This window comes from Rana temporaria, chromosome 9 (assembly GCF_905171775.1).
Source record: "Rana temporaria chromosome 9, aRanTem1.1, whole genome shotgun sequence".
NCBI classification, from domain to species: Eukaryota; Metazoa; Chordata; class Amphibia; order Anura; family Ranidae; genus Rana; species Rana temporaria.
In genome coordinates this window covers 37,361,642-37,388,784 of record NC_053497.1, presented here as the reverse complement: position 1 = coordinate 37,388,784, position 27,143 = coordinate 37,361,642, and the positions used below count along the sequence as shown (strand labels likewise).

Sequence of the window (27,143 nt, the reverse complement as noted above, 5' to 3'; positions counted from 1 at the left end):
TACACATTTAGTGAGCCCATGGGGTCCAAACCTTTTCAAAGAACTTACTTGTATGTTAAGTTAAGAATGTTGTCTAGTTTTTTTGGGGGTCATAATGCAAGATACTTTCTGCCTCATCAGAGTTATGGAAACTGAAGCCTTTTTCCTTAATCAGGCTAGAGTTAATTTAGTAAACAAGAGAAAAAATATATTAATCTTTGAGTTGCACATGGCTCCTTAAAAAGAGCAATACATGAGGACTGTGGTGCTAATGCCTCGTACACATGATCAGTTTTCCCGACAAGAAAAGTGTGATGTGAGCTTTTGTCAAGAATTCCGACCGTGTGTATGCTCCATCACACTTTTTCTGTGAGAATTCCTGCCAAGAAAAGATTGAGAGCAGAATATAAATTTTCGTGACAGGAAAAATTCCTATCGGGAATCACGGTCATCTGGATGCAATTTAACGAAAAAAACATGCATGTTCATAATCAAACAGAAGAGCCAAACTGCCTATTGAATTTCATTGATCTCAGCTCGTCGTACGTCTTGTACGTCACTGCGTTCTTGACGTTTGGAATTTCAGCCAAGATTTGTGTAACCGTGTGTATGCAAGACAAATTCCAGACTTTTTCCTGCTTAAAAAAAAAAGTATTTTCCTATCGGAAAACTGATCATGTGTACAGGGCATAAGACTCCAGTAACCCTTCCAGAATCTATTCCAGAATCCCTTAATTCTAAAACAGAGATTTTTAAACTACGCCCTTTCAGCTTTTACTACACATCCTATGAGGCATTGTAAAACTCTGACATTCACAGACATGACTAGGCATGTTTCTGAACAAATGGAAAGCTATAGTTTAGAGCAGGGGTGCCCAACCTTTTGAAGAGCGAGGGCCACTTAAGCAACTTGGTAACAAGTCGTGGGCCACATTGAGCGGAGCGGTCGGATGACAGGTCACGGCTACTCTATAGGTCCTCCGATCCGCCCAGATGGAAGGGGACGAATTCCCTTCTGTTTTTTGGATTGGAGGTAGGCGGGCGTAAACAGACATCTGTCGCTCTGTAGAGGTGAATTAAGGGTCCTATTTGGTTGGGCTGATCGTGTGAAAAGGGCCTAAAACTGCTTTCACCCTGATGTTTTTTCATGCGGTTTACCCACAACGTGGGTGCAACATAATGCACCTGTGTCTATTCTGTGGGTTAGCTTAACTTTGCCACAGACTAGCTGTAGAGAATTATGGGGCTCTGCTCCGCAGCCGCTGTCTTCCTCTACCACCACCATTCACAACACTAATGCTGCAGTATGGTGGGTTGGCAACCAGCGATCTGGGCTTGTCAACCCACCATTCCAGAGCAGGAGGTCGCGGGCCACATCAGAGGGATCCGCTGGCCACATGTTAAAAGTCATGTTAAAAGTCCTCACCAGACAGATACCGTCTGGTGAGGACTTTTACGTTCAGAGATTTAAAATGCTCTTATAGGATTATTGAAAGAAATTATGCCAAAACTCTGTCTGCTTCTCTGATGCCAGAACAATGTCCCGCTCTATTGTTGTTGATTTGATATTCAAGCGTATTTTATATTCACAATCTGTATGTCTGGTTTTAACCATAGGAAAAACTGGAATCTGATACGTGTTTTCATTATAAGCACTTACTGGCCACAGCGTTTGACATGTTCCTTGGAGGAGCAGAGACCACATCGGTTACAACGAGTTTTGGAGTCTTGTATTTTATAAAGTATCCAGAGATACAAGGTAATCATTGCCAGCTATATAAATATCAAACAGGAAAAGTATTTATAGGGCACCACTATCACTGGGGATTGCTTCATTATCGTCTGCTTATCCTCAGTGCGTCTTATCTTGGTGAAATCAGGGATTTCCTCCATCCACCATTCTAATTCTTCATATTTTCCTGTTACCTGTAGATAAACTTCATGAGGAGATTGACAAGGTCATTGGTCGAACACGGGACCCAAGGGTGGAAGATAGGAATCAAATGCCGTATATGAATGCTATTATACATGAGGTTCAAAGAATTAGTGATGTATTACCTATGGGGTGTATTAGATCGGCCGTGGACAATGTGACCCTCCGTGGATATCACCTTCCCAAGGTAGAAGCTCTTAGGATTATTGTATGTGACAGCTATTATATGATTGCAATAATTCATTCAAATAATTACATTTTAATTTTCATGATGCCAGATCAATGACAGATGAGTGCTGTTTGGTTGATGGATTATTGTACTTTAATCAGTAATTGCAATGTTGAATTGACATACTGGTTAGGCAGTAGCAAAGCTTGGCAGTTTATTCACAACTAATCACTGAGGCCTCGTACACACGACCGTTTACTTGGCGGGAGAGCTTTTTTGCCAAGGAAACTGGTCGTGTGTACATTTTTCATCGAGGAAACTGTCGAGGAACTCGACGAGCAAAAAAGAGAGCAAGTTCTCTTTTTCCTCGATGGGAGTCTCAATTTGCTCGTCGAGTTCCTCGTCGGGCTGGTTTTTGACGAGAAACTCGAGCGTGTGTATGCTAAGAAACCCGCGCTTGCTCAGAATAAAGTATGAGACAGGAGTAAAAGTAGCATTTGTAATGGAGATAACACATTTTTCAAGCTGTACCAGACTAAAAAGTCAAAATCGTCTCTTAACAAACTTTTACTTAACACACAAACACATGAGATTGGCAAAATCAGCCCCAAGAGTTGTGCCAGTGGAATCGAACTTTCCCTGCTGTTGTATGCCACCGCGTTTGAGAACGAGGAGATTTTGTCTTGACCGTGTGTACGCAAAGCAAGCTTATCGAGTTACTCGACAAGCCTAACAAGGAACTCGACGAGGAAAACGATGTGTTTCGCCCGACGAGTTCCTCGGTCGTGTGTACGAGGCCTGAGTCACAGATGGTCAAGGCCATGGTAATTTTGTTTAACACTAGCATGTGTGAAACTCAACAGGCAGGATCAAGGTTAGTGACAATGTCCAAAAAGAAGAAAATGCATTTTAGTTGAAGCTGGATCTATTAGTTTGATTTTGATTGCTATAGGCCAGTGATGGTAACCCTTGGCACCCCAAGGTTAGTGACAATGTCCAAAAAGAAGCAATTGCATTTTAGCTGAAGCCGGATCTATGAGTTTGATTTTGATTGCTATAGGCCAGTGGTGGTGAACCTTGGCACCCCAGATGTTTTGGAACTACATTTCCCATGAGGCACAACTATACTGCAGAGTGCATGAGCATCATGGGAAATGTAGTTCCAAAACATCTGGGGTGCCAATGGTTTGCCATCACTGCTATAGGCTATGACACCTTAAAGCGGTAGTAACGTCAAAACTCATAAATGTCTCTCCTGGCCTGTCATCAGTAATGTAATCTGAGCCATACATGTGCAGCTCAGACCACATTTACAGCACTTCCTCTGTCCCGTGATGAAGTGATTCCCTTGTGTATGCAAATGGTACCTTGAAGGAAGATCAGGCGAAAATAGAAGCACCCAGGACCAACTGGAGTGGTGACTGTGCAGTGCTGGAGGGCTGGCCTGACAGGTAAATCTGCAATAAAGTGCTAATATGGGGTACTAGCACATTATGGCATAAATCTTCTGGGGGCCCCATTAAAAAAAAAAAAAATTGCAGAGTGGTATTAACCACTTTTGTCATTCCAGGTGGACATCATATGATATGCGCCAGGCATGTGCCACACATGCAGCCCTGTGGCCTCGCCTTAGCACAATCTGCCATCAGTTGTGTCAACTGGACACATTCGATGGCTGATCAGTGTACTGGCCCACTGTCAGTTCCATGTGATTGCTGTGACCAATCACAGCAGATCACATGACAATTGTAAACAATGAATGGCTTTCTTTCATACCATTCAGTGCGTATAATTGTGTTGCTATCTGTGATTGGTCACAGTGATCACATGGTACAGACAGGGCCAATCACAGCCCATCTGTACCACGTGATTAGCCGTGGCTAATCACAGCTAATCACAACAATAAATACCAAAATAAATCAGTTTCATTTAGTAAAAATGGTTGTTTATACCAATGGAATTCATGGGTATAAGCAATCATTATGTGAAAAAAACCCTGATCACTTCCCCAGAGTAGTACAATGTTAACTTCCCCAGAGTAGTACAATGTTATTATGGTTCCTGCCAGTTCCTCTGCATTCTTATTAAAAAAAATACCACACTAAGCAGAGCACATGGTGGTCAGTTCTCTAGCAATGCTGAGAGCCTGCTCTCATCCAATAATCAAACTTGCCCTGACACCCCCCCCCCCCTCCCCCATGCTGTTGCTTCTCCTCCCTCAGCTCTTATGCAGCTGAGAACAGAGGGAACAAAGTCAAGGTGATCACTTATAAAAATGGGGGGAAAAAAAGGTATTTATATATTTTTTTATATTTATACACAAATGTTTTGCCTTTCATTTCTATTTTAAACTGAATAAGTTGTTTTACAGGGCAATTGTTTACAATCACTTTTATACCATTTTAAGGGTACATTCTTCTTTACTGAACATGCCCTAATAAGTGACCACCTTCTTCTTTCCTATTTCGAACAACAAAGGTACAATCCTATATGTAGTCAATCTCTAGACATCCCGTTGGGACACACCAGCCAATTGGCTGTATCCCTTCTTCTGAATACCAGCACTACAATCTACTGAGCTGCTACTTTGAGATTCGGGCAGCTCTGGGTCACAGTTTCTGAGCTTTTTAGGATGTTTTTGTGTTGTTGAAGCCTGGTAGGGTTTATTTTATCTCTGTTCTTTGCTTGCTTCATGGAACTATCTTTTGAGTTGCCAGATGGATGATTTCCCTCTGGGCAAGCCCAATAAATAGGCTACAGCCAGTAGAAAGATTTGGCATTGTAACGATGCCATGTTTGACTCCTCTTCAGCCTCTGCTTCCTACTTCTTCCTCTACACAGCTCTGGCTGCTGAAGTAGAAAGGGGGACATGCAGTACATAAAGATATGAGGCAGAGGTATTGGCAGTATGAAAAGAGAAGACAACAGTGATTCATGTGCTTGCTTTTTGTGCAAGCTTGTCCATGTGCGTGCACCATGCAGGTTGTATGCATGAGCTTTTGTTTTTATTGATGAAGCCTATCCCTCACAAGTTCCAATCACTTTATCTAGCCTGGCATACATTAATTCAGATCTCTTTTGCAGGGTACAGACATTCTACCGGTCCTGACCACTGTTTTGCATGACCCATCACAGTTTGAAACTCCAGGAAAATTTAATGTCAATCACTTTTTGGATGAGAATGGGAAATTTAAGAAAAATAATGGTTTCATGCCATTTGCTGCAGGTATGCCAGATTTGTTTTACGATTTTTATACTCTGGTTGTCTATTTACTAAGTAAAAAATGTGACTTTCACAAATATTCACTGGTGGAGAATCAATCACTCCCATTTAAAACATGGACCTGGATGTTTCTCCACCGAAGGATTTTTGTGAAAGTCACATACTCTAGTTTAAAAAAGAACCCCTGCGATTTATGAAGAGCATTACTTCTAAGGTTTGGCTTGGAGATAACCTTCCTTGGCTTGGTATAATAAGCATGCTCCTCGATTTGCTGTTGTATAAATTAGGAAGGAGATTGAAAATGTTCTTGCTGTGTGTAGAGCTTATCAAAAAGGTAAGTTAAGCCAGGGGTGTAGCTATAGTGGTCGCAAGGGTTGCAATTGCCACCCAACCACATGCTTCAGGGGGCCAGTGTGGCTCCCCTGTACACATGCATAGGAGGAGGGGCATATAGAGGAACAATGCCCTCTGGTTTCCTCCTGAAGCCATTGAGATCCTGCTTCTTCTCCTCTCTCTCCCACAGAAAAATGCTCAGGCATTGGTTCCTTTTCATGCCACCCTTCCGCCTCTCCTATCCAGGTTACTTGTTTCCTGCTCCCCCTGGACCCCTGTATGCTCCCCGATTCCCCCCAACCCTCAGCAGCACTGCCGGCTTCCCCATCTCATCTCCCACCAGATGCTGTGGGGAATGTGCCAGGATGGAGAGTGGGGAATGGGCCCAGTAAATATGCAATGTACTGGCACCTTCTTGTTCTGAATGGACAGGGTCAGTGATTAGTATCAATCACTTTCTCTGTTCATTCACAACCTAAGCATAGTAAATAATGTTTGCTATGCTTCAGTTCCTGAATAAACAGGAAGTGCTGTACAGAGCTATTCCTGTCCATTCATTTTGTGAAGCTAAGGCTGCAGAGATGGAGATTGAGGCCTGTCTCCTCAATCTGATTTCTCAAAGGCGAAACACCAGAGATCTGTTTAGACCAGTGTTTCTCAACCGAGAAGCCCCCAGGGGTTCCCGAGGCGATCTACCTGTTGGGTCTCAGCCAGCACATTAAGAGTAGCCCGGGAAGCGGGCATGCTGCAGAACATGTGAAAGGGTCCCGTTTGGAGACTATAATAAAGGGTCCCACAACTCGAGTAAAGAACACCAGGATCAGTGAGAAGGTCCCCTTTTTCGGTGGGAAGGCCTCCTGTGTCAGAGGGAAGGGCCCGGGCCGGGGGCCATTCATGGTTTCTTGCACTGGGGACCACTCTTTCCGCCCTCCACCCCAACTAATCACTGAGTTCATTTTAAAAAGAAATATTCTAAATGCTCAAAATACCTTGGGCCAGATTCACAAAGAGATACGACGGTGTATCTCCTGATACGCCGTTGTATCTCTGAGTTCTGCCGGTCAGATCTATGCGCCTGATTCATAGAATCAGGTTCCGCATAGATCTCCCTAAGATCCGAAAGGTGTAAGTGACTTACACCATCGAATCTTAGGCTGCAATCTCACGCTGTCCGCTAGGTGGCGCTTCCGTTTGTATACGCGAGGAATATGCAAATGAGGAGTTACGCCGATTCAGAAACGAACGACCGCCCGGCGCTTTTTTTTTACGTCGTTTGCGTTCTGCTTTTTTCGGCGTATAGTTACCCCTGGGTCTATGAGGCGCAGCCAATGTAAAGTATGGGCGTCGTTCCCGCGACGAAATTTGAATTTTTTACGTCGTTTGCGTAAGTCATTCGCGAATACGGATGGACGTAATTTACGTAAACGTCGAAACCAATGACGTCCTTGCGACATCATTTGGAGCAATGCACGCTGGGAAAATTTCCGGACGGAGCATGCGCTGTTCGATTGGCGTGGGGACGCGCCTGATTTGAATAGTACACTCCCCCTAGCCGCAGAATTTGAATTCCGCCGGGGGATTTACGATACGCCGCCGCAAGTTTTGAGGTAAGTGCTTTCTGAATTAAGCACTCGCCTCAAAAACTTTCGGTGGCGGCTTGTAAATCAGATAGGTTACGCGGATCTAAAGATCCGCTCACCTATCTGAATCTGGCCCCTTAATTTTTAAGTTATATGATGTTCCATGTCCTGAGTCTTCAATCTCCAGAGCACAGAATAAAATAGTTCTTTGCTGAAACCTCAAATAATTCAGGCTTTACACTGAATACTGAATGCCCCAAGTTCTCTTACATTTTCTAGCATTTACATTTGGAATTTCTGCTCTTTTTTTATGTACGTTAATATGTATATTGTCATTGCTTCAGGAAAAAGATTATGCATTGGAGAAAGCTTGGTACGCACGGAGCTTTTCCTCTTCTTCACCACCCTTCTGCAAAAATTCACACTTAAGTCTGCCGTGGACCCCAAAAATCTTGACATCACTCCAACAGAGACTGGTTTAGAAAACATCCCGCCAAACTACAAGGTCATCTTTCTTCCCCGAGAGTAGGTCTATGAGAGGATCGAGAAAAATTTCAGAATGTAAACTACAATAGCCCAGCTCTAAAATGTTAATTATGATAAAGAAAAATGTTTATTATAGTTTTACTAATGAACAATTGACAATATTAGGTGCTAACATTAGGCTCTTTTTGCGTGTTGGAATTATTTAGCAGAAATTTATTATTAGAACAAGTTGTTCTGTCTTCCTCCAGGTCTTGATGTGCAATGTTTAAAGATAGTTATGCCGCGTACACACAATCATTTTTCGGGTTTAAAAAAATGACGTTTTTTAAAAATGTAATTTAAAACGATCGTGTGTGGGCTTCAAAGCATTTTTCAGGTTCTGAAAAACTGCCAATTTTTTTGCCGAACATGCTCTATTTTTTAACGACGTTTTAACCACTTAAGACCCGGACCAAAATGCAGCTAAAGGACCCGGCCAGGTTTTGCGATTCGGCATTGCGTCGCTTTAACAGACAATTGCGTGGTCGTGCAACGTGGCTCCCAAACAAAATTGGCGTCCTTTTTTTCCCACAAATAGAGATTTCTTTTGGTGGTATTTGATCACCTCTGTGGTTTTAATTTTTTGCGCTATAAACAAAAATAGAGCGACAATTTTGAAAAAAGTGCAATATTTTTTTATTTTTTGCTATAATAAATATCCCCCAAAAATATATAAAAAAAAAACTTTCCTCAGTTTAGGCCGATACGTATTCTTCTACCTATTTTTGGTAAAAAAAAATCGCAATAAGCGTTTATCGATTGGTTTGCGCAAAATTTATAGCGTTTACAAAATAGGGGATAGTTTTATTGCATTTTTATTAATTATTTTCTTTTTACTACTAATGGCGGCGATCAGCAATTTTTTTCATGACTGCGACATTATGGGGGACACTTCAGACAATTTTGACACATTTTTGGGACCATTGTCATTTTCACAGCAAAAAATGCATTTAAAATGCATTGTTTACTGTGAAAATGACAGTTGCAGTTTGGGAGTTAACCACAGGGGGCGCTGATGGGGTTATGTGTGACCTCATGTGTGTTTACAACTGTAGGGGGGTGTGGCTGTAGGTGTGACGTCATCGATTGTGTATCCCTATAAAAGGGATCACACAATCGATGCCGCCGCCACAGTGAAGAACGGGGAAGCTGTGTTTACACACAGCTCTCCCCGTTCTTCAGCTCCAGGGACCGATTGCGGGACTCCAGAAGAGATCGGGTCCGCGGGTCCCGCGGTCCCGGTCACGGAGCTTCGGACCAGGTCTCGAGGGCGCGCGCCCGCGACCCACAGCTGGGTACTAACACAGGACGTACCTGTACGTGCATGTGCCCAGCCGTGCCATTCTGCCGACGTAAATGTGCAGGAGGCGGTCCTTAAGTGGTTAAACAATGTCGTTTTTCGGGTTGTAAAAAACTATCGTGTGTAGGCTTTAACGACGTGAAAAATCCGCGCATGCTCAGAAGCAAGTTATGAGACGGGAGCGCTCGTTCTGGTAAAACTAGCATTCGTAATGGAGTAAGCACATTCATCACGCTGTAACAGACAGAAAAGCGCAAATCGTCTTTTACTAACACGGAATCGGCTAAAGCAGCCCAATGGGTGGCGCCATCCGCATGGAACTTCCCCTTTATAGTGCCGTCGTACGTGTTGTACGTCACCACGCTTTGCTAGAGAATTTTTATTTAACGTTGTGTGTAGGCAACGCCGTTTTAATGATGAAGTTGAAAAAATATTAATTTTTTCTAGAGCCTGAAAAACTTTGTTTTTTACAACCCGAAAAATGATCGCCTCGACACTTTGCATCCAGAGTATAGGTTGTGGTAAAGCTGATATGATAAGGTGTTCCAAAATAACAGAAATGAATGTTTCTTGTTATTGTTACCTGTGTTATTTGTTCAAAAAGGTTGGAGTTAGTTTATTTATTTTCTTTGTTTAGCCATAAGCGAAGTGGATAGAGCAATCCCTCCCTACGAGGACTCATCACTGTCAGAATGGCCAGGTTTAAGTGAATGTGTTAAATGCTAAATAGTTATATATTGGGACTTATGTGGCAACTGCCCAAGATTTAAAGTGGTTGTATACTTTAAAACATGAAATATGAATAAAGCATTATTCCTCTACAGTGTGTACTTTTCTTAATCCAGAGCACAAAACCCTCGATCACGATGGAGCAATGTATCATGCGATTTGAGAAGTTAGATTCCATGACAATTTGCACCCTATTGCCAGCAATCACACTGTTCAAATTGGTGCCACGCCGACTTTACGGTGCTGCACCGAATTGAAAAGGTAGTTCCTGCACTACTTTGGGTGATTTCGGCTACGACTTGCATAAGCATCTGGCATGAAGTCACACAGATGTCTTCCAAGTTGCACCGATATGCAGCTTTGAAATCGTGGGATTTGAGATGAAGTTTTACTATTTCCAAGCCACAGTCAATGTGAATGAGGACTAAGGGCCAGATCCACGTAGCGCATCGTAATTTTAGGCAGGCGTAGCGTATCGTAGTAACGCTACGCCGCCGCAACTTTGAGAGGCAAGTGTTGTATTCACAAAGCACTTGCCTCTAAAGTTACGGCGGCGTAGCGTAAATCTGCCGACGTAAGGGCGCGGAATTCAAATGATAAAGATGTGGGCGTGTTTTATGTTAATTTTACTTGACCCGTCGTAAATGTCGTTTTTTCTGAACGACGCATGCGCCATCCGTGGGGGTATCCCAGTGCGCATGCTCCAAATTAACCCGCAACAAGCCAATGCTTTCGACGTGAATGTCATTCTACGCAAAGCCCTATTCGCAAACATTTTACGCAAACGACGTACACGACGGAAAATTTGACGCTGGTCCGACGTCCATACTTAGCATTGGCTACGCCTCATATAGCAGGGGTAACATTACGCCGAAAAAAGCCTTACGGAAACGACGTAAAAAAATGCACCGGCCGGACGTACGTTTGTGGATTGGCGTATCTAGCTAATTTGCACACTCAACGCGGAAATCGACGGAAGCGCCACCTATCGGCCACCGTAAATATGCACCTTAGATCCGACGGCGTACTAAGACGTACGCCAGTCGGATCTACCCCAGCTTAAGGCTTATCTTGTTTTGTGGACGGAGCAACCTAGAAGTTACGTGGCGTATCAATAGATACGCCAGCGTAACTGCTTCGTGGCCCTAAGTGTGATTTTTGTCTGCTGCTTTGTTGCTATCTGCATGAATTATGTCTTACAAATTTTCCTGACATCAATAGAAAAAAGCCGATAGGGGAGGGAGCTCCAGCGCTTAAAGCTGAGGTCCACCCTAAAAAAAATATTTTTAAAACCAGCAGCCAAACATACTGCAGCTGCTGCCTTTTAATAATAGGGCACTTACTTGTCCTGGAGTCCAGCGATGTCGGCACCACAGCTGATTTTTCTATCAGCTGTCTGGTGCTGCCGCCGCCATTGCTGGAAAGAGTACCCAGCCATGTAGACTTACGGCTTCATGCCGGGAACCCTACTGCGCATGAGCGAGGCCCGCTCCTCTCCTACTGGCCCGGTGACAGGGGGAGGAGGAGGGAGGAAGAGGGAGCCCAGCCGTGTTGCCAATATCCGTGGCTGATTCTCCCGAAAGTGGGAAAGGATACCTGTCAAAGATAGGTATCCAGTCCCCTCTTCCCCCTAAAGCTGCCAATTATGGTACCGGAGGGGGGGAGGAATCAGATGACCGCAAGTTCCACTTTTGGGTGGAACTCCACTTTAAGCTCTGTCCCTGTGTGCTGTGTGAAGGGGAATGTGTCCCTTCCCTCCAATCAGCTCTTATGCTGTGCACACATGACCATTTTTCAGGTTGTAAAAAATGATCGTGTGTGGGCTCCGGAGCATTTTTCACGATGTAAAAAATGGCTATTAAAAATTTAGAACATGTTCTAATTTTTCACAACGTTTTTAACGTCGTAAAAAATGGTCGTGTGGGCTTTAACGACGTGAAAAAAACGCGCATGCTCAGAAGCAAGTTATGAGACGGGAGCGCTCGTTCTGGTAAAACTATCGTTCGTAATAGAGTAAGCACATTCATCACGCTGTAACAGACTGAAAAGCGCGAATCGTCTTTTACTAACACAAAATCAGCAAAAGCAGCCCCAAGGGTGGCGTCATCCGAATGGAACTTTCCCTTTATAGTGCTGTCGTATGTGTTGTATGTCACCGCGCTTTGCTAGAGCATTTTTTTTCACGATCGTGTGTAGGCAAGGCCGTTTTAACGATCTGGTTGAAAAAAACTTTGTTTTTTCTAGACCATTAAAAACGTAATTTTTTACAAAACAGTCGTGTGTACGCGGCATCAGAGCTTTGCTCACTGAGTTCTGCGCTGTGCAATTTCAGCTCTCTGCCATTTGTTTTCTGACAGCTCAGACAAAGTTTATAAATTATGGTTTTGATGGGATGTAGAGAAAAAAATATATAACTTATGTAGAAGGATTTGTTTCATCTCTGTGTATCACCTGGGGCCAGTCACTTTACTGGGTAAATGTAAGGGTTTAGAACCACTTTACCCTTTGCCACCCAGGCCAATTCTGACATTTCTCTCCTACATGTAAAAATCATAATTTTTTTCTAGAAAATTACATAGAACCACCAAAATTATATATTTTTTAGTAAAGACCCTAGTGAATACAATGGCGGTTGTTGCAACTTTTTATCTTGCACAGTATTTACATTTTTCAGACGCGTTTTGTTTTGTGCTTTAAAAAACAAACAAACAGTAAAGTTAGCCCAATGTTTTTGCATAATGTGAAAGATGAAGTTACACCGAGTAAATAGATACCTAACATGTTACACTTCAAAATTGCACATGCTCATGGAATGGCGCCAAACTTAAAAATCCTTATAGGCAACGTTTTTTAACATACTGGTTACATGTTTTGAGTTACAGAGGAGGTCTAGGGCCAAAATTATTGCTCTTGCTCTAACGTTCGCGGGACTTACATATGCGTATTACTTTGACACTTAAAAAAAAAGTTGATCACTGTAAACCTTCCTTGTAATAGAAATATGGCATGACAGGTCCTCTTCACAGTGACATATGGGGTCAATAAGACCCCACATTTCACCTCTAGGCTGGAAGCCTGAAATAAAATAAATAAAAAAGAAATGATCTCGGCTTCCCAGCCGAGGCGGCGCCGATTGTTTGAATGAGGGGATGATGGCACCCACCCGTCTCCATATTACTGCAGGGCGGAAGCGACGTCAAAACGTCACTTCCGCCCATTTTTTTTTAGAATTACATATTTTATTTAGTTTTTTTTATTTATTGCATCTTAGTCTAAATATGAGATCTAAGGTCTTTTTGATGCCTTTCATGTTTTGTTCTATTACAAGGGATGTTTACATTCCTTGTAATAGGAATAAAAGTAAACCATTTTTTTTCTTTTTTTTTTTTTAAAAACAGTGTCAAAACAAAAACATAGGGCTAGATTCATGAAAAATTACGGCGGCGTAACGTATCCCCTTTACGTTACGCCACTGCAAGTTTTCGGCGTAAGTGCTTGATTCACAAAGCACTTGCCTGTAAACTTGCGGCGACGTAGCGTAAAGCCGTCCGGCGCAAGCCCGCCTAATTCAAATGGGGCGTGTGTCATTTAAATTAGGCACGCTCCCGCGCCGGACGTTCTGCGCATGCTCCGTCTGAAAATTTCCCGACGTGCTTTGCGCGAATTTACGGCGCCCCGACGTGTTTTTTGAACGGCGACGTGCGTAACGTACTTTCGTATTCCCGGACGTCTTACGCAAAAAAAAAATTGAAATTTGACGCGGGAACGACGGCCATACTTTAACATGGATGGTCTAATGTTACATCATCTAAATAGGACTCGTAACTATACGACGGAAAAAGCCGACGAGCGACGACGTAAGAGAGTGCGACGAACGCGCGTATCTTCGTGGATCGCCGTAATCAGCTAATTTGCATACCCGATGCTGGAAAATGACGCAAACTCCACCCAGCGGCCGCCGGAAAATTACACCTAAGATCCGAAGGCGTACGAAGCCGTACGCCTGTCGGATCTTAGCCAAAAGCCGTCGTATCTTGGTTTGAGGATTCCAAAACAATATACGACGCGGCAAAATTTGAAAATACGCCGGCGTATTGCCGCTGTGAATCTGGCCCATAAAGTCCAGACGAGTTTGCGCACAGAAGCGAATGCATACGTAAGCAACGCCCACATATGACTTATTTTTTAATTCAAAAAGGATTTTTTTTTTCAAAAAAAGTGCGCTTGTAAGACCGCTGCGCAAATACGGTGTGCCAAACAGTATTGCAACGACCGCCATTTTATTCTCTAGGGTGTTGGAAAAATTTATATAATGTTTGAGGGTTCTAAGTAATTTTCTAGCAAAAAAAAAATTTTTTAACTTGTAAACACCAAATCTCAGAAAGAGGCTCGTCATTAAGTGGTTAAGTGTGACAAATACTTTTTCACAGCACTGTCAGCTGCTGGCCTGGAGTTCAGCTATAAGGTTCGTACAACAATAATAATTTAGAACATGTGCTCAGTGATAATATCTTTCCCTTTAAGTATGTTAACCAATCCTGTCTTGTAAATAGCTTTAGGGGAGTATAATTATATACATGCAAGATCTAGTTCATCACGTCACATAAGACATCCACTGTACAGATCAGCAGTCTCCCTGACTCAGGATGGAGCTTCTCACTTTGTTCCTGGTATTCTTGGTCTCTGGCATTCTGTGTCTTTACACATGGAATCACATGTACAAGAAAAGCAACTTACCTCCTGGACCTACCCCACTGCCTTTTTTTGGGAATCTTCTTCAACTTAAACCAGGGAAACTGCTGGATTCCATGAAGGAGGTAAGGGGAAGCAGCAAAGCATATGTTACTATCACAAACCCTTTTTTGTACCAAGCAGTATATACTGTATTTATTGATGTATAATACTCACTTTTTTACCCTGAAAATAGAAGGTAAACTGTGCCTGCGTGTTATACACAGGGGGCTGTGGAAAGTTTTTTTCCTGAAACTTCCCTCTTAGGCCGGGTACTCACGACCAAACATGTATGGTGAAAGCGGTCCGTCGGACCGTTTTCACCATACATGTCTGCCAGAGGGCTTCTGTACGATGGTTGTACACACCATCGTACAGAAGTCCGCGCGTAAACAATACGCGGGGCGTGTCCGCGGTGTCGCCGCGTCGATGACGCGGTGTCGCCGCGACAATGACGCGGCGACGTGGGCGGCCCGCCTTTAAAACGCTTCCACGCATGCGTCGAAGTCATTCGACGCATGCGAGGGACGGCGGGCGCCTGGACATGTACGGTAGGTCTGTACTGACGACCGTACATGTCCGAGCGGGCTGAATTCCAGCGGACTGTTTTAAAACAAGTCCAGGAATATTTGTCTGCTGGGAAAAGGCCCGGCGGGCAAATGTTTGCTGGAATTCGGCCCGCTCGCGCCCACACACGACCAAACATGTCTGCTGAAACTGGCCTGCGGACCAGTTTCAGCAGACATGTTTGGTCGTGAGTACGGGGCCTTAAAGCTAGGGTGCGTGTTATACGCCTGTGCGTGTTATACGCGGATAAATACGGTATTTACCATTCCACAATAAAAGGTATGTATGGCGTTGGACTAGAAAAAGTGTGAATGTTTACTGAATGTGATGAATTATTATTATTTTTATTATTATTATTATTATTATTATTATTATTATTATTATTATTATTATTATGATACAGGATTTACATAGTGGGGAGACAATACAGTTACAATACAAAAAAAATACAAGAAGATTAACAGGGCTCTGTATAGAAGAGCTTACAATAGGGTGGGGCAGGTGGTACAAAACGTGGTAACTGTGGGGAACGACCTGCTGGAAGGGGTAAAAAAATGAGTTGGAGGCGTGATAGGCTTCCCTGAAGAGATGAGTTGTCAGGGATCGGCAGCTAGAGTAGAAGATAGCCAGACAGATTGAGGTAGAGAGTTCCAGAGGATAGGAGAGGCTCTGGAGAAGTCCTGGAGACGAGCATGGGAGGAGGAGACAAGGGAGCTTGAGAGCAGGAGGTCATGGGAGGAGCGTAGAGGACAGTTTGGGTGATATCTGGAGATGAGATTGGTGATGTAGCTCGGGGCAGAGTTGTGAAAGGCTTTGTATGTTGTATGAATATGGCCATGTGTGTGTCGGTGCCATCAAGTACAGAAATGCACATTGCTGTGGTACTGGTGAGTCAAAAAGTGTGTATTGTTGTGGTGTCAGCAAGTGCAAAAGTACGCACTGACACGGTATCTACAGTCGCATAGCTGTGTTGTCAGCTAAAGCAGAAATGTGTGGATGTACAGTGTTAAATGGATGTTTTTTTGTTTATTGGATTCCTCCATCCACACAAGCAAAGTGGATGGAGGCATCTTACCCACTGTGCTATTGCAATCCGACAGCAGGGATTGGGGACTAACCACTGCCAGAATACACTGTTCAGCATTGCAAACGATTGGCTACAGCCGTTGATCGAATATTTTTTTTTCAACATGATGTTTAACAAAAGTCGATCATTAAATCGATTTCTGTTGAATGGGAACAGCCATATATTTACAAACTATTTTAAATGTAAACGTTAGGCCAGTGCTGGGACAAGAGCCCAGGGCAAACATACCAAACTTTGGCCCCCAAGCAAGAAGCATTATGTGTCAGCAAAATCCCCCCCCCCCAAAAAATCAAGCACTAATCTGAATGCTTATCCTCTAAGCATAAATTCCCTCTCCTCCCAGTACAAATCTGCCCCCCTGCTGAAATACACCCATGCCAGCACACATTTTTTGCTCCTCATTCCCCTCCAAATCCTTTTTTTCCCCCCAAATCAATCCCCCCAAGAAAAAGAATACCCCCTCCTAGCACAAATCCTCTACCTGGGGGTGTGCACAAGTGGCATGTTTTGAAGGACATCAAATGACGTCCAGTCTGAACAATTAAACCACCGCCCGGCCATCATTTTGCTACAGGCCGGGCGGGATGTGGTTAAAGTGATACTAAAAGTGTTTTATTTTTCCTTTAAAAATGGTTTTGCACAGAGCAGCCCAGATTCTCCTCTTCTCGAGTCTCTCACCAGAGCTCCTGGCCCTTCCCTCTTGATGAGTGCCCCCACAGCAAGCAGCTTGCTATGGGGGCACCCAAGCTGCTAATTTCTGTGTCCATTCCGACACAGAGTTGTGGCTCGGCCCCGCTCCCTCTCTCCCCTCATTGGCTCAATGAATTTGATTGATGGCAGCATGAAATGTAGAGTAGTTGCAATGTTGGTGAGAAAAGAAAAGCTTGCTGTTGCAATATTGGCAAGTGCAGAAGCGTTCATTGTTGTAATTTTGGCAAGTACAGGAAATCATATTATAAGTGCAATTAAGGATGCTGTTGCAATGTTTGCGATTGCAGAAAAACATGTCATGTAGGGCTGAGAGGGTGGAGTGACTAAGCACATTAAATTTAAAAATGCACTACAAAGCAAATCATTTTCGTTAAAATGTTATGGCCACAGATTTTATTAAATAACAAGATAACATAAGTAACATTATTTAGACACCAGTTCTTAAAAAAAAAAACATAAGAATTCTACCAAGACCATTAAACATACGTTTTGGAAATGGTTTAAGGATAAATTGTAAGAAGCAGAGAAGAAGTTCTCGAGGAAGAACAGACAGCAAGGTGAGCAAATCTTGGACTGGCCACCAGCCATTCACAACCAGTTTGGTGAGTTCACACAAGTCATTGTACACCATTATTCACTTAAAAAAAAACATTGTAATTTCTTCCTTCATGAACACTACATAATCATATATATTTGTGACTATTAAAGTTAAAGCAGCACTCCAAGCATTACCAAAAATCTTACTTTTTGGCATAATCAAGAACCTATCATAGTTACATAGTTACATAGTAGGTGAGGTTGAAAAAAGACACAAGTCCATCAAAACCAACCTACAGTATGTGTGTGATTATATGTCAGTATTACATTGTATATCTCTGTATGCTGTGGTCGTTCAGGTGCTTATCTAATAGTTTCTTGAAACTATCGATGCCCCCCGTTGAGACCACCGCCTGTGGAAGGGAATTCCACATCCTTGCCGCACTTACAGTAAAGAACCCTCTACGTAGTTTAAGGTTAAACTTATTTTCTTCTAATTTTAATGAGTGGCCACGTGTCTTGTTAAACTCCCTTCCGCAAAAAAGTTTTATCCCTATTGTGGGGTCACCAGTACGGTATTTGTAAATTGAAATCCTATCCCCTCTCAAGCATCTCTTCTTCAGAGAGAACAAGTTCAGTGCTTGCAACCTTTCCTCATAACTAGGGTTGAGTGAACCCGAACTGTAAAGGTCGGGTTCGGTACGGACTTTGGGTTTTTTTTGTACCCGAACCCGGACATTTTGCTGAAAGTTCGGGTTCGGGTCCGGTGTTCGGCAATGTAATGGTGCGCTGCAGGGCAGCCAATCACCATTTGTTTTACTTGTTTTACCTAGAAGCCATCACAGCCATGCCTACTATTGGCATGGCTGTGATTGGCCAGTGCAGCATGTGACCCAGCATGTGACCCAGCCTCTATATAAGCTAGAGGCACATAGCACAACTCGTCACTCTGCTTTAGCTAGGGTAGGGAAAGGCTGCTGCTGATCTGAGGGAGAGATTTAGATAGGACTATCCTGCTTCAGAAATCTACACCAGCACTGTTTCTTTCTGTGAGATACTCTGCATTAGATAGTTTAGGGCAAGGTTCCTGCTGATCTGAGGGAGAGATTTAGATAGGACTATCCTGCTTCAGAAATCTACACCAGCACTGTTTCTTTCTGTGAGATACTCTGCATTAGATAGTTTAGGGCAAGGTTCCTGCTTGTACTTATAGGGAGATAATTATATAGGAGTCAGTCCTGGTTCACAAATCGAATTGCAGCAGCACTGCATTTCTTTCTGTGAGATACTCTGCATTAGATAGTTTAGGGCAAGGTTCCTGCTTGTTCTTATAGGGAGATAATTATATAGGAGTCAGTCCTGGTTCACAAATCAAATTGCAGCTGCACTGCAACTGTTCCTGTGAGATACTCTGCATATTGCACCAGCACTGCATTTCTTTCTGTGAGCTACTCTGCATTAGATAGTTTAGGGCAAGGTTCCTGCTTGTTCTTATAGGGAGAGAATTATATAGGAGTCAGTCCTGGTTCACAAATCAAATTGCAGCTGCACTGCATCTGTTCCTGTGAGATACTCTGCATATTGCAGCAGCACAGCATTTCTTTCTGTGAGATACTCTGCATATTGCACCAGCACTGCATTTCTTTCTGTGAAATACTCTGCATTAGATAGTTTAGGGCAGGTTTCCTGCTTGTTCTTATAGGGAGAGAATTATATTGCCATGCTCTTCCCGACATTTTGCTGCCATTGGCAGCCCTCTAGCCAACCCTAACCCCCTAACCCTAACCTTAACCCTCAACCTCCTACTCCATATGGACCTCGTCCTCCTAGGTCAAGATTATTTATTTATGTTATTTTAAGTTATTTCCCGATCCACATTTTTTTGCAGAGTACTGGCCATGCTCTTCTCAACATTCTGCTGCCATTTGCAGCCCTCTAGCCAACCCTAACCCTAACCCCCTAACCCTAACCCTCATCCTCCCACTCCATATGGACCTCGTTCTCCTAGGTCAAGATTATTATATTTTTTTTTATGTTATTTTAAGTTATTTCCTGATCCACATTTATTTGCAGAGTACTTGCCATGCTCTTAACGACATTTTGCTGCCATTTGCAGCACTCTAGCCCTTTCCATTAGATTTTTACAGACATTTTAGTAGTCAAAAGTCCGGGTCCCCATTTACTTCAATGGGGTTTGGGTTCGGGGTCAAGTTCGGGTCAAGTTCGGGTCCCGAACCCGGACTTTTTTCCTGAAGTTCGAACCCGAACATCCAGGTGTCCGCTCAACTCTAACTAATATCCTCCAGACCCTTTATTAGCTTTGTTGCCCTTCTTTGTACTTGTTTCATTTAAAGTACATCCTTCCTGAGGACTGGTGTCCAGAACTGGAAAGCATATTCTAGGTGCAGCCGGACCAGAGTCTTGTAGAGCGGGAGAATTAACATTTTATCTCTGAAGTTGATCCCTTTTTTAATGCATGCCAATATTCAGTTTGCTTTGTTAGCAGCAGCTTGGCATTGCATGCCATTGCTGAGCCTATCATCTACTAGGACCCCTAAGTCCATTTCCATCCTAGATTCCCCCAGAGGTTCTCCCCCTAGTGAGTAGATTGCATTCGTATTTTTGAAACCAAAATTAATTATTTAAAAATTTTCGACATTGAACCTCATTTTCCATATAGTTGCCTACCCCATTCATTTGTTCAGATTTGTTTGCAAGGTTTCCACATCCAGCGGAGAAGTTATTGCCCTGCTTTGCTTAGTATTGTTCGCAAATACAGAGATTGCACTGTTTACCCCATCCTCCAGGTAGTTTATGAACAAATTAAACAGGATTGGTCCCAGCACAGAACCCTGTGGGACACCACTACCCACCCCTGACAATTCCGAGTACTCCAGATCGATGCAGTAACAAAAGTAAGACATGCCCCACAAGTCCTCCATCTTCTTCCCATACCTCAATTCCCCAAACGTATGCACTTCTAATCATAGCCATGTCCACACTTCTACAAAAAAGGCAGAAGGGTAGGCCAAATTCACCTTGCTGTGTGTTCTTCCCCAAGAACTTCTTTCCTGATTGCTATGTCATATCCTTAAACCAATCCCCACCTATTCCTAACCCTTTTTCTGCCTTCCTGCCCACCCTCTCATGTGACCTTTCTCATATATGTGTACAGGGCAGCCCTTACAATGTTGGCAAGTGCAGTAACACACGTCATTGCATCAGTCCTGGTGAGCGCGAAGGTGAGCTTGGGTGCATAGTTAGTGAGACGTAATTGAAACCTCAGTGTGTTTGTCAGTGAATGAAGTGCGTAGGAGTTTACAGGGCAATAAGGTGTAATGCTGGCAGGCAGAGTCTTACTTGGCAGGGGCTGTGCCAGTGAACAGGGTCTTGCCAGCAGTGCGGTGGCTGTTTTGTGTGATGACAGTGGGCAGTGGTGTCCTTCCAAAAGTGTGAATTAAGTAAAGTGTCTCAATGCACATAAACGTGCCAATGCATTCACCTCTAGAATGTAGATGAAGGCTTTACTATATGTTACTAAATGCCCTCTACAGACAGAGCAACTCTCCAATAGGATACGGCAGTTTAATCCAACATAGTGTTATTTGTTAACACTCAGTACATGGATGTTCATTGGTCAAATCAGAGTGTAAATAGACAATGACCGTCTACAGCTTGTATCCACTATGAAGGCTGAAAACTAACTTAGGAAACATTAAAAAGAAGGGAGGGGTCCAGCTAAGGATTGAACTAACAAACATGCAGGTAAACTGGATCTTCCCACCACACAACACAGTAAAAACAAATTGTAGTTACACTGGATTGCCACTAGGTGCCAGCAAAAAGATATTTATACATTACATAATGAAATCTAATTCAAAGGTAATAGATACATGATAAGTGTTCCAGAACAAGTGTTCATTGATCCATCTAGCTACATGCATACTGTAAAGACAGGGGGCGTCCTAATCCATTCCTCTGTTAATTGAAGTGAAGTGACTCCCTCTCTCTGTCAAGGGAAATAATGAAAGGTAGAGAGAAAGGCTGTGGAACGGTCATGTGAGCCAGCCTGGTGTCTGGCTGTGGGCGGGACCTGATGCCAAGCTGTAGGCAATGTCTGTGGCAGGCTGTGGGTGGGGTCTAGTGCCCTCAGTTTACTGCACTGAAGTGAACATATTTCTCTGCTGTACACTTCATATGAACATGCACATGTGCATACCACCCAACTTGGGAATGAGGGACACCTATCAGCAAAAGTATGTAGGCATAGGACACACCCCTTGCCACGCCCCCTTAAAGGAGAATTGTACAAAAAAAAAGATTGGTTAAACCCACAAGTGCTTTTTTTACCACTACTATTTCTTTATATTGGCTTTTGGAATTTACAAATGCAGCAATTTAGAAATCAGATGAAAGGTTTAGCACTGGGAAACACTTTTTGGTAGATAAAAAGTGCATTTTATATACATCTGTATAGATCAGACCAAAATGAGAGGCAAATTAGGAGAATGAGGGACAGAGGGACATTGCTCCAAATCAGAGACAGTCCCTCGAAATCAGAGACAGTTGGGAGGTATGCATGTGGTGCTATTGTATCAGAAATATACAGAATCCTTTCACCTGTGCATGCCTAGGCCATACCATAGGATGACCAAGAGTCACAAGACCTTCTGTGCATGCTGCCATTGCCCAGGAGGTGAGGGAAATGATGGAGCTATATGTCCCTCTAATTTCCTGGATTTTGGCTTTATATAATTATAGGGATAAAGTAGGGAAGCATTAAAACCTCTGCCAGTCAATTTTTTGCTGTGCTGTCTCTATATCATTGGGAACATTTTCTTTCACTTCCTATCCTCTGGATGTAACAGGTAGTTAGAGAAAATCTCCCAAATGAGGAGAATTTCCTAGGAATGTTGATAGATTCGCTGACTCAAGGCACATGCCCCAGGTCTTTTACTGGGTGCCCTGGGCCTCTTTTGAAATATGGGGATGATATGCTATATGCATTTATATACAGTTTTTGCACATTGCATATTTTATCTATTTTTCAAACAATCTATTATTTACTTTGCCATCAGAATGTAACCTCACAATTTTTTGATAATTTTTTTTGTTCAGCTAAAAAAAAAAGTATTGTCTTGTATTTGATCCGAAGCGGTCATCATAGTATCCTACCAGCCCATCAAAGTTTCAATCTGTGTGCCCAAAGGTGACCCTGGTCTATTAGGACCCTAGGAATACCCCTGGAATTAACTCATTAGACAGTTGTCCCTGAAACAGGTAAGAAAATAAATAAATTGCTACACATCCAGGAATTCCGATTGCCTTTAAGTGATAACACCAAAGACACCAACACGAGGTCAAGTAGATGCGTTTCACACATACATTTTGTGCTTAATCCCTGAAACAGGTGTTCCGACTGTGAAGCCCTGTACACACGGGCCAGAATCTCGCCAGGAAAAAAACGTTGTTTTTCCTGACGTGATTCTTGTCAAGAATCTCTTGCTGCCCGAGTGTACAGACTCTCTTGAAAGGCAAGAGCGCTGTGACATCATTCGCGTACGACGAGCATGCGCTCGTCACATTCGATGCCATCGCTGCCATCTTACTGCACTCTACCTATGCCTAGGAATCTACCGCGCATGTGTCAAAGTCATTTCGAGCATGCGTGGGTTTCCACTGCCGAGAATCTCACAACGAGAAAATAGTGAACATCCTCTCTATTTTTCTCGTTTAGATTCTGGGCAGTTTTCTTGTCGAGAATCCCAACCTTGAATATTTATGCTTTCCCCTAGCACGCACCACCGGCAATAAACCTAGTTGGTCGGGGATATATAAATATTCATATCCCAGCATTAATATGGCCTTTCACTCTATTTCTAGTGGTATCAGTGACACTATTCCTAGAGGTACCAGTGACACTATTCCTAAGCTAAAGGTATCAGTGACATCTGTCTTAGATGGGCATCTTATTGGGGATATGGGAAGTGGTAGAGATATAATACACACACAAACCCACACAGGTTGAACTGGATGGACTGGTGTCTTTATTCAACCTTACAAACTATGTAACCCACTGGCAGAAGTCAGGACCAATAGCAATACTGAGCTCACGTGAAGACCAACTGAGCACAGACTACAAATCAGCTTGGGATGTTTACCACTCAGCAAAACTAAATTTAGATATTCACCCCAGCGTAGGGAAGGGTGGCTACACATTTTTTACAGAACTACAGTCATTTTAGGGGTTGCAGGGAAAATGGGTTCTTGGTCTTGGCAGTCTCTCTGTCTTGAAGTGAGGGTTTTACTGTTCTCCCTTGGCAGTCCCTTTTTCAGCTTGTGCTGCTTAACAATACCTTGGAGAATTCGGAAAGAATTCCCACATGGGAGCAGACCTTTCAAATTGGGTTCCAGCATCGATTTTTATGAGGAATGCATTTCTGTCTACAAACTCTGGATGGCAGTGTATTACCCTAAATACCTTATCTAAAATATGTCAAAATGTCATGCTTCTGTTGACTATTATTGACAGAACTACAATTAGGCTTGGGTCCAATGTTTGACATTAGCTGCTCTAAAGCAATGAGAACAGCTAAAAATTGGTACCTTCTCTGTCAGTTGTTTATATTGCCAACATATACCATAATAATATCTATTTTCCCATTGTCTTGTCCAAACTCTGCAATGTCATGTGACCGATGTCAGAGAGATGCAAATAAGTGAAGACTGGAAGAATGCAAAATTGTGAAATGTTAAAGATAGCTGAACAATAAGGATTTGTTTTGGTTCATGGTATGTTATTTAATATTTTATATAAAGGAGGCTACAGCACTTTTATAGAGATTTTAATTTTTTTTAAGCATATACCTATATACAATATATATGGTCCAAAATACAATACATCCATGACACCAATTGCAGCACCACAGCAGGCTTTATGAAGTGCACTTCCATTAACCCACATGAATTTGCCCCTACCATAAAAAGACCATGCGATTACATTTGCCTTATGGGACAAACGTTCACTAAAAAAAATTCTTGGTATATTGTAACATGTAAAATGTATTTTGTGTTTTAGATCAAAGAGAAGTATGGTGATGTATATACCATATATCTTGGTCCACGGAGAGTCATTGTCCTGTGTGGCTATGATGCTGTAAAAGAAGCTCTAGTTGACCAAAGTGATGTGTTTGGAATGAGAGGTCTAACGCCATCTATAGAGCAATATTTCAAAGGTCATGGTAAGTCATGTCACAGCTACATTCAGCACTAGCTGTTATTACTACTAAGGTTCGACCATTTCATTAATTGTCTTTAATTAATTATTAATTGTCTTTATGGACAAAAGGTCTTATTATGATATAAAAACTCTACTGACCAATATTTTTCGGGATAACCAGATGTTCCAGATGTTCAGATACAAATCCTGAATTTAAATCCGGTATCTAAAGTGAGCATTTAATTCATTACAGTGTATGTAAACCCTAAGAAGGAACTTCTGCGGTTTCCAAAGCGAACAAAGTCCTTTCTTGTATTAAGAGAGGTTTGGACTCCAGAGAGAGAGAGATATCTTGATGCCTATGTACAAACCATTAGTAAGACCTCATCTGAAATATGCAGTTCAGTTTTGGGCACCAGTTCTCAAAAAGCATTTCGGGGAACTGGAGAAAGTGCAGAGAAGGGCAACCAAACTGATAAGAGGCATGGAGGAGAGCAGCTATGAGGAAAGATTAGAGGAACTGAATTTATTCACTCTTGAGAAGAGGAGATTAGGGGGGGATATGATCAACATGTACAAATATATAAGGGGTCCATATAGTGAACTTGGTGTTGAGTTATTCACTTTACGGTCAACACTGAGGACAAGGGGGCACTCTTTACGTCTAGAGGAATAGAGATTTCATCTCCAAATACGGAAAGGTTTCTTCACAATAAGAGCTGTGAAAATGTGGAACAGACTCCCTCCAGAGGTGGTTCTAGCTAGGTCAGTAGATTGCTTTGCCTGGATACTTTTCTAAATGTACAGAATATAACTGGGTACTAACATTTATAGGTAAAGTTGATCCGGGGAATATCCAATTGCCTCTCGGGGGATCAGGAAGGAATTTTTTCTCCTGCTGTAGCAAATTGGATCATGCTCTGCTGGTTATTTTTTGCCTTCCTCTGGAATAACTGTGGGTATAGAATTGGGTATATGGCATAGTACGATATTTTTAATTGTATTTATTTATTTTTTATGGTTGAACTGGATGGACTTGTGTCTTTTTTAAACCTGACTATGCAACTTCTCTTTCTTGGTTTCTTTTGGTCTGGAAAATATATAATTGACAACGTTTTATTATATTAGTTTGATAAGCTCAGAATATACCTGTTGATCTTGCTGGAGACCTTGGTAGCAGTGCTTTTATTCCTGTGCTCTCTGCCTCTGCTGACTGTTGACAATGAAATTGTTCTTTGAGGAGTACAGAACCACGCTCCTCTATGATACGGACAAACAGCACTAGGAGTTTGTTCCTGTTCGGCAGGGCCGTCTTAATAGAATCATGGGCCCCTGGGCAAAGTAATGCTCTGGGGCCCCTACAATAGAGACAATTTTGGGGCAGCGTGGGCTCAAGGACCAGCTGCTTTGGGGAAAGCACAGGGGCCCCCCATGCAGCTGGGGCCCCTGGGCAGTGCCCAGTTGTGCCCTCTCATTAAGACAGCCCTGCTGTTCGGATCACTGGATGAAAATAAAGTAAATTGCTCTATCGAAGAAAATTAATGCAGCCATCGCATCTAGGAACAGGTTGGCTGCAATATATAATCGCAGGGGATAATGTTGGCTCCATACGGCCAGGAGACACCAGCTGGTGGACATTGGTACTGCGGCCCAAAGATCTAACAGTGCCACCAGCAGGTGAAACCTTTAATGACAGCTCCAGACTGTTAGGAGACACCCGCTGGTGGACACCAGTACTGTGATCCACAAAACAGACAGCGTCACCAACAGGTGAAACCTTTCCTGACACTTCCCTATTTGTCCTGATGACCACTGTCACCTAGACAGAAGGTACAAGGAAATCCAAAATTTTATAACTTTTACCAGAGCAGGAAGTAAGGAAAAATCCTCCAACTTGTGACAACTCTCCAAGATAGGAATTCTGTTCACTTTTGAAAGACTTCCTCTAATTTATCATTGCACCTCCATGACAGAAAGTGAAGGAAAGGAAGGAAATCCCTCCACTGGGCACAGGCAACACAAAAAATAACCTTCTAGGTTTTAGATATTTTACTATTTATTACTTTATCTAAAACGACAAAAAAAAAAAAGTTTTGACAAACACTTTAAAGCTGAATTGCCATCCTTCCAACTGGAAGAGCAAGGAGCAGCACATAGCCAATCAGGTGTCATGCATGCACATGTGCTTACAATAAGCATGCTAGCAGAAGGTAAGAGCAAAGTGATGATTTTTGTGCTTCTATATCTTCACTGACCAATTGCAGACTGGGTGTGGGAAGGAGACCATGCTGTGTTGCTTAACCGCAGTAGAGAAAAGTCTTCCTAGTAAGGCTGTAAATCGCAGGAATGTCTAGGCATAAATATATATTCCATGGCAGGTAAAACAGCTCTTATATATGAATTTACATACCTCCCTTAGACCTTGGCTCAGCTGGCAAGTGTGGTCACTTGTTAAAAAACCTGTTGCTCAGGGCTGTCTTTAATATTAATTGGACCCTGGGCAAAAAAAAAATACAGTGT

The 27,143-nt window shown here is 42.7% G+C and overlaps 1 protein-coding gene across 1 annotated transcript in view; it reads left to right on the top strand.

Annotated features, from left to right (window-relative positions):
• LOC120914518 overlaps positions 1 to 27,143 on the top strand; it is a 70,873-nt gene that overhangs the window by 13,918 nt on the left and 29,812 nt on the right. Inside the window, exons 6-11 of the mRNA XM_040325195.1 lie at positions 1,597 to 1,738; positions 1,912 to 2,099; positions 5,166 to 5,307; positions 7,562 to 7,743; positions 14,412 to 14,588; positions 24,483 to 24,645. Of these exons, the coding sequence (XP_040181129.1) occupies positions 1,597 to 1,738; positions 1,912 to 2,099; positions 5,166 to 5,307; positions 7,562 to 7,743; positions 14,412 to 14,588; positions 24,483 to 24,645 (994 nt within the window). The remainder of the gene's footprint in view (positions 1 to 1,596; positions 1,739 to 1,911; positions 2,100 to 5,165; positions 5,308 to 7,561; positions 7,744 to 14,411; positions 14,589 to 24,482; positions 24,646 to 27,143) is intronic.